General features: G+C 44.4%; 1 protein-coding gene across 3 annotated transcripts in view; it reads left to right on the top strand.

The window, feature by feature from the left end:
* The first annotated feature begins 6,221 nt into the window (after window positions 1–6,221).
* The window catches only part of ZFPM2 (zinc finger protein, FOG family member 2), a 321,981-nt gene continuing 319,759 nt past the window's right edge, over window positions 6,222–8,443 (top strand). For all 3 annotated transcript variants that reach the window (XM_027777613.2, XM_027777614.2, XM_027777612.2), the window contains exon 1: window positions 6,222–6,686. In XM_027777613.2, coding sequence (XP_027633414.1) covers window positions 6,647–6,686 — 40 coding nt within the window. In that variant the 5' untranslated portion in view covers window positions 6,222–6,646. The remainder of the gene's footprint in view (window positions 6,687–8,443) is intronic.

Here is an 8,443-nt window from a genome sequence, read left to right as displayed (position 1 = left end):
CTTGCCTTTTTCTTCTTTTTTCTCACATTTTCTTCTGAAGTTCTCCCTCTCTTTGCTTAGAAGCTGCAAGAAAATTTTTGCTACATTATCATTTGCACTGCTGAGAAAGATGTCTCTCTCAGAAGCTGAGACTGTACAGTGTTAAGACTGTGCTAGGAGTAATATGCTCCTGGGGAGGCTAAGGTCACAGAATGCAGAGAAGTCCTCTGACTTGTAACAAAACTGGTCTCTGAAGCCCATGCACATGCCAAAACAGTAAGTTACTGCTGTTGTGGGCTGCCCGGTCTTGCTACTGGCAGAAAGTTGCAATGTGATGTGGGATTATATACACGTTTCAGTAGATTTCTAAGTTTTTAGTGGCCATCTGTAAGCAGTGGGGGTGAATGGGCTGCATTTCAGACAACCGAGGCATCCAGAAATATTTCCTCACAGGACACTGTTCCCTCCATCCCATACTCCAGATGCTGCCATATGTGTGATACAACATCTCATTCTGAATCCATGTTTTTAGCTTTCTTTAATCAAAAATCTTTCCCTAGCTATGCCACAGCTACTGAATTTTCCAGCTTAAGGCATGGCATTCTACACATTAGATCATGCAAGTCATTTTTGCAGTAGAATTTTGCTGATCTTGCAATATAGTTTTTTCTATAAAGGAGAACATGGGTGTCAAAATTAGGAGCTGTTTTGCATGTATAGTTTTACAGAAGTTAATGCAAATTTTTCCAGCGTATTACTGCAATCCTGTACAGTGAAAAAGAGTATTTTACATTATTATTAGAGAATTATGATGGCTATTCTGTGATTCTGATTTAAAGTTGCCCCAAAAGCCTAAGCAGTTTGGTAGACTAACAGTTTGTTCATCCATAAGATTACCTGAGCAATATCAGAGAGCATCCAGTCAGGAAATGAAGAATAATCTTTGCCACTATTTCTGGATAACAAATAAGATATAAATTTTAATGTGAGATGAAAAGTATCTTGCATAACTGAACTATTGAAAGAGAGCAGTGATTTCTGCTCTAAATAAGTAAGTGGAAAGAGACAGGAAACTGACACCAAGAAAATACTGAGCTTTGCACCAACCAAAAATGAACTCGGATCCAGAGAGTACCCTTTTTAGGAAAAGTCTGCTTAGGAATCCAGAAAGTTTCTGAGGTCACCATTTATTTCTATGCCATCCTCCCTTCTCCATATGGAGTGGACATGGGTTTTGGCCTCTGAACACTGGCAGATCTCCCAGAATGGATGCAAAGGTCTGTTCTATCAACATGAAGTCTGACTCAGCATTGATTCCAGCACTCTGTGTGTCTGGCTTCCTACATTGCTGCATCCATTGAAATCCTGTGGCCAGGAACTTCACTGTAGGGTTGTGATCACTCCTAGGGAGTAAAACATTCACAAAAAATGTAGTAGTAATTCAGTTCTAATTCGTTGACAGGACTGGTTGAAATGGCAATACATATCCACTGGCATCACCCACTTTCTGGATATACTTAGGTCTTCTGTAGGTTCCTGTGCATGTAAGGAATCTGCCCTGCAGCACTTTTCTTCTGTGTCATCTAGGAACACACTGGTAGAGCTGCTTCCTCTTTGTTTCAAAAATCAGAGGAAGCTTTATTTCTAAATTCAAGGCTCAGACTGATCATCTTTCATCTGCTCAGTGATATATTTAAGTCTGTCTCCCTGTTGTCTTAGAATCTTTGTCTGGCACGACCACACATAAAATCTCCAAATTATGAAATTAGAACAAAGTGTAGATTATTCAAACAGTTGGGAGAGGTGCAACTTGTCCCATATTCATGTTACAGGGGTATTAAGTCTGAGCCTTAATGATTTCATGGTTCTAGTCAACTGCTTCACTAGTGACCAAAGAAAGAGGAATAAAGTTACAAAAAGCTATGCTGTATATTCTAACACTGTAAGTGGGTAATACTTGGAAAAATACCACCTGTTCCTTTTTCATTTAGAGCTAAAGAACCAAAGGCTGTGATTTAAGATCATGGAAGAATCCAAGTCCTTACAAAAGAAATCAAAATCTGAGAGTCCAACAGAACCTATGCAATTAAATTTTCAACATTAAATGCTGTTATTGGGTGTTTTGAATGGTCAGAACTTGACTATGTGCATATCCCAGCAATCAAGTATATTTTCATTCAAATTCAATTGCTGCCTAAACTTTGGGATGTCTCCATTGTCTATCAGTATCTTTGTAAACAATAGCCCTTACCCAGATTGATGTGAGATTTCTGAAGTGATTTTGCTCAGTGTAACTCTTTTTCTCAAAAAAAGATAGGAAATCCATACTTGCTGGTCAAGAGGTTAGTTCTTCTGCCAAGAGAGTATTTCAGCATTTTAGTATTTCCTCTTCTCAATGAGGGAATGGAAAGGTTGTATTAAAAATCACTAAGTGTTCTCCAAAGAAGGAATATTTTTTTTAAAGTATGCATGTTATCTTTGTGTAAGATAGTTGCTAACACTTGAAGATCATGGAAATCTCAGCTTCAAATTTCCTAGTTTCTTTGCCAGAGTACAGGCACTTCAAGAATTTAAGTTTTGAACTATGATAACCATTCAGCTGGAGGGTTTACATACATCTTTGAATCTTAGTAAGGTATAGACAATTGGAAGTGACAAAGTTTGAGATGATTAAGGAGTGAAGTTCTGTGGAGATTTTCCTCTTCCTGAGATACTGTAATTAACTAGAAGCATGTGTCATCTGGAATGGGCTTACACCACCACTGCTCACATCCAATTATTATTTTGGTTGAAAACCACTACATTTTAAAACTGTTCTTACTCCATCATTTCTAATTATCTGTCTGTACCCTCAGCTTTTGGACAGATGGCCACCATTTCCTCAGTACTAAACCTGGAAACATCCTTTCCCCTGCCCCCGCGCTCAGATGCTGTTGTTGTCTCCTGGCAGGGGGTTACCATTGCCCTGGCCATGTGGGCAAAGCACCCAGTGACTACTGCATGGCTGCTACAGGCAATGTCCAACGGGTGAACCTGAAGAGCTAGTGAATGGCACAGCCACTGCAACCTTGGTACAGACATAGTTACACCTACAGCAGTTCAGAAAACTATGCAATTGAGTGGGAGGTCCAAAAAATTTTTAAAATCTACTGTGAATGACTCTGTAGGTTAATGGAAAATACTGGGCCTATTCTTGAGCCCTGAGGGAAAGCTACGCCACTCAACTTGTGTCCATACGACTGAAGCCTCTGCCCCACCAAAAGACTGGCTTGTCCATATGGCTTATTGGGAACGGTTCCTAGTGAACAGCACCAGAGATCGGCTTAACAATAACAGTGTCAGTAATCACGTGCAGTGCTTGAGCTGTGTCCTGGCCCAGATAGCTAGAGCTTTTTTTCATCTGGGATATGCCACATGGTACTCATTCTGCTAAGGAAAATGGGTAATCTTCGTGCAGTACTAAAGTGTACTAAATGAAATTTCCCCTGTGAATTAGAGAAAACTGTTCATTAACTTACCCCATTAATTACATTTTAAAACAGCAGGCATATGTATGTTTCTTTTTGGGATTTCACAAACAACTTTTTAACCCTTAGGTAAATAAGTCCAAAATACACTGAAATGACTAAGTGTAATAATCCTTTAAGTGATCAAACATACCTCTCTGAATAGTCAAATAAACAATACATTTTTATACGTCCTCTTTTGAGCTGATGAAGCAGAATATGGCCTTAATACCTCAGAAGAGACAAAATATGTAACTTAACTTACATTGCTGCTTAAATATTTACGAAAGCAAGAGTCAGCATAATAATGATGCTCTTATGTAATTTACCCTAAACAGTATGAAAGAATAAACACTTACTTTTGATACAGACTCTAGCACTGCTTCATTTTGCATTGCTGTTTATGACTTATTTATGACTGGTTTACACCATGTAAACTGTATTAATTTTTAAGTTGCGGTGGCTGAATAATGTTTTACAAGTTGCTGTTTGTATTCTGTACCAATGTTGGAAACAGGTAACTCCATTCATTCACATTTAAACAGCAGTAGGTTTAAAGGGGGTATCTGCCAAGTTACCCGTTTAGACTAAAAACACTGTGTGGAAGGCAGGCAACAAAACAGAAACAGAAATGAACGGTCAACCTTTATGAAGGAAAATACATTGCTAATTCTGTTTAGGGAACTAGACTGAAATTGAAGAAAATGGTGAGAAGGGGTCAATATCTATAAAATATTAACTTTAATTAGAAGGATGGGTATCTCATCCGTTCAAGCCCCTGTTTGAGCCTAATTCTGCAACAAAACTGTGGCAGTGCATTTAACTTCGTGGACTCTTACCATATTTGTCTATTATTGTAGAACACCTTCCCAAAAAACACTACCACTATTTACATTGGTACTTAACCATGAGCCTGCTTCTTAAGGAAAGAAACTGAAACATACATTTGGCACATCGCTGTCACCTCAGCTAAATGGCAAACATTTGTTATTTACTCAGGTTCTTTAAAGTACCCGAACAACAAATATTTAATACGGTTCACAGTTTCCATCATGTTCTTTAATAAGGAAAGTGTTTTTGTAAATTCACTTATCGTTTATGAACATTATTTTCTAAGACGATATGATGGAAAATTTTAGTGTATCACCATGTTAGAATTTCTGCTGCTTATATGAAGACTTTTGCTATATTGGCCAAACAAATAACCACTGAAAGTTCTGAGAGGTCAAGCGGAAAACCTGTTATGTTGAGAGTATTTGGACCACAGAGGTAAGAGTTAAAGAAGTGCTTAACAGTTTACCTGAACATACATAATTTAATTCCTGTTAGTGAAGCTATAACAACAGTTAACATTGTAGTAAATCCATGCGTTGGATCTGAAATTTCTGGAAGCAGGGTAATAAAGACGTTTCAGTATCAAGTGTCCTGACTTGGCATCAGTGAAATCAGACTGATTGTTCTTTGTTTGTGTGGTTGGGGTTTTCTCCCAAGATTTTTGCACAGTTAATGTTTGACAACACTGAGAGTCTGCTCACGGGTGCACGATGTTAAGCGATACAGTAAGGTATGGAAAGCACGGTCTGTTCATAATGGGTCACAACTATATATGTAAATGAGATTATTCAAGTGATTAAAACAAGGATGCTCAAGAGAAATTTTGTTCTAAAGACACAGACTGTAAACATGAGCCTCGCTAACGGTTTAGCTTTGTCAAAACACTTAATTGGGATCAGTAACAGAAGCGTCAGACATTTCCTACTGTGCAAGAATTTTTTTTTCTAGATTATCGCTATGTAGATGGGCAAAAATAATTAAAGCCTGGGTAGTTAGTGCCGGCTTATCTCCCTCTCTCGTCGAAAAGTCAAAACAGGATCAATCACACGGGCACACAGCGGCGGCCACGCAGCCGGCAGCCGACACTCCCGCGACCCGCACGCCACCGCAGGCGGGTGCAGGCGGCTGGGCAGCCCGTCCCCTGCCGCGGCGGCACCAACGGCCCCGCCGGCCCCGGCCGCCGCCCCGCGGAGCGCTGCGGGCCCTGCCCCGGCGCGTGCCCTGCGGCCGTTAGAGGCCGCCTCGCGCGGGTGGCGGGCCGCGCGCCCCCGCCTCAGCGCTCGCCCGCGGCGACACCTGTGAGGCGAAGCCGGGATCCCCCTCTCCCGTGGCGGTGGGCACCCCTCCGCCGCCGACGCCCAGGAGCGCTCTGGCGTGGCGGAGAGACACTCTGCCCTCACCGGCCAGCCTCGGGCCCTGCGCGGTCTGCCGGCTCAGGGGCCGGCGCGGAGAGAAGCGTCTGCTCTTCCCAGGGGCAGCGCTGAGGCGAGGCTGCGCGGCGTGTGCGGCGGAGCGTAAAGGCACCCGGCTCTGCCCGGACACCCCGGCGGACTCCCTGTGCGGGGCGGGAGGACTTGTGCCAGCTGCGTGACTGTCACGGAGTTTCTTCGTCCCTTCTGACGTGCCTCTTTTCGGGAAAGTTGCAGCTCTCTCCGCCGCCAGAAGCGCCGGCAGAGCCGGGACAATTGAAGCCTCCCGCCTCAGCACCCCGTGCCCCTGAGGCAGGAGACGATTTGCATGCGGACTTGTCTCTGGTAGCAGCCACTGCTCGTCAAGCCTGACGGACAAACGCCCCCCTCTTTCCGCCCCCCCGTCCCGGAAAGCCCCTCCCTCGCCCCCTCCCTCGCCGGCACCTCCCGCCGCCTGTCAGTCGGAGCGGAGCGCGGCGCGGGGAGCGGAGGCGGCACGGCAACGGCAGAGAACGGGCGAGAGAGGGAGAGAGCGAGCGAGGAGCGAAGCTCTCTCCTCCCTCCCTCCCTCTCTCCCTCCCTCCCTTCCTTCCTCCTCTCTCTCTCCCTCCCTCCCTCCTCTCCCTCCCTCCCTCCCTCGCTCCTTCCCCTGCTCCCTCCCTCCGTTCTTTCTGCTTCTCTATCCCCTCATTCTCGCTCTCCGTCTCACCCACCCCGATCTCCGTTTCTCTTCACACACACACACACACACACACACTTTCCCTCTCCCTGTTCTTCTGTCATTTGACTTTGCATCTCAAGGCGGCCACCGGCGCCTCTATGAATCCCGTCTATTGATCTGTCACCCTCCCTCCACCCCCGTCCCCTCCCAGCTCCACTCCTGTACCTGGAGCAAGGCAGGAGCGGCAGCCGAGCAGCATGTCCCGAAGGAAACAGAGCAAACCCAGGCAGATCAAACGTAAGTTTCCTGAGGGGGGCTCCCTCTAACAGACTTTTATTTATCTCGTTCTTGGGAGACGCGAGAGAGGTGGCTGTGGGGAGCAATAGGGGGGTCCAGAGTACGGACCGAATGATGAAACTTTGCCAGAGAGGCTGAGGATGGGGAGAGAGAAGGGGGACAAGAGCGAAACCCAGGAGCTGCTCTGGTGCGGGGTGAGCAGGCTTCTCACTGTCTCGCGTTTTGCTCCTTTGGAGCTCTTGCTGCCTCCTCGTAGTATCTTCAAACTATTCCTCCGAGTTTCGGAGTGGGATCTCTCATGTTTTTTCAAGTTGAAGTAGCGCCGGGAGAGCAGCGTAGAACAGCTTGCCAACACTATACCCACTGAGCAACTTTCTGCGTCTAACGCGTGTGAACAGACCCATGCCGAGCCTGGGCTGCAGTAAGTACCAGGGGACCGCAGAAAGTGTGCGAGGGGAACAGACGAGAAAGTTCCCGCGGGGGAGTGGGTGGGCAGCGCCGCGCCGGCTGCGGGCCCCGCCGTTCCCCCGGGCGCCGTCCCCGCTCCGCGCCGCTCCGCGCCTGGCTCTGTGGCGCGGACCGCCCACGTCCCTCCGGGGCTCGCTTTGCGGCTGCACCGTAGGCGCACACTCGCCCGTGCTGTTTTCGGAGGTTCAACACTTTCCGAACTGCTTTCTGTATTGAGAAACAGGTGTGCTGAAGGCTTGTAGTTGAAAGATACTCTGCCTAATAGTGTCCATAGTTCACTTTCCTTGTCTGTGACACACGACAGAGTCTTAACTTCATAAACTTTTCAGCGCTTTAGATTATTCATCCGACCAAGGCTAGCGGTCGGGGCTAGAAGTGTCAGGCGTTTCGACAAAGTGTCTATAAATAATTTTGCTATAAAATCGGTGGCACTGGTCTGATGTATATTCATTGATGTTCTGTATTACAGAACTCCATTCAAAGTAACCATCATGGGACGTGGAGAAGGTCTTTCAGTAGTATTTTCTGTATTGATTTTTGACTCCAGAATGCTTATTAATAGCCCACTTCGAATGGAATATGTATTGAATTGATAAAGTGATTTAGCAAAGAAGAAAGTGATCTTCATGCCAAATAAGATTGGTCACTAAAGTATTCGAGTAGTATTGGTTGAACATCCTTGCTTTGTACAAATTATCTTTTTACACTCTTTAACCTGATAAATGCAAATAACCGTCATGGTTTCAAATTTAGTTTTCAGTTTGCTGAAGTAACCTAATAAATGATTGAAACTTTCTGTGAAATATTTTTAAGTTGAATATCATTTTGTGATCCAAGAAACTTTGCTTTACTTTGGAAATTGATATTCCCAAATAAATATGCCATGTGCTTTTAAACTTACGCCTATCTTATTTAGTATGAATTTAAATGGTATAGTTAATTCTTTAAAATTGTGCATTTTATGTGATATGATTATGAACATTATTTAGGAAGACTTTCTAGTCTATGATTGGTGTCTTGATTGTTAAATAAATAATGTCAATTGATTGTATGGCACAAAGACCATCTGATTTTGGTTTTGCATACTCAGTTATCATCTTCATTTAACTATCTCTTTCTCACAATGTCTGAAAAGTGCTTGGAGGGATTTTAAGGTACTGTGTTGCCGGTACAAGTCACAAAGCATTCTGTGGCTTTTCTGTTTGGCACAATGTGCTGAAGATGATAAATTTATTTTTCATAATCAGGTGCAATATAGCGGTTTGCTTTTGTATGTTTTCATGTATGCA

The sequence above is a fragment of the Falco peregrinus genome, chromosome 3 (assembly GCF_023634155.1).
Source record: "Falco peregrinus isolate bFalPer1 chromosome 3, bFalPer1.pri, whole genome shotgun sequence".
NCBI classification, from domain to species: Eukaryota; Metazoa; Chordata; class Aves; order Falconiformes; family Falconidae; genus Falco; species Falco peregrinus.
The sequence above is the reverse complement of the archived record's forward strand: the minus strand, read 5'-3'. Positions and strand labels throughout refer to the sequence as shown.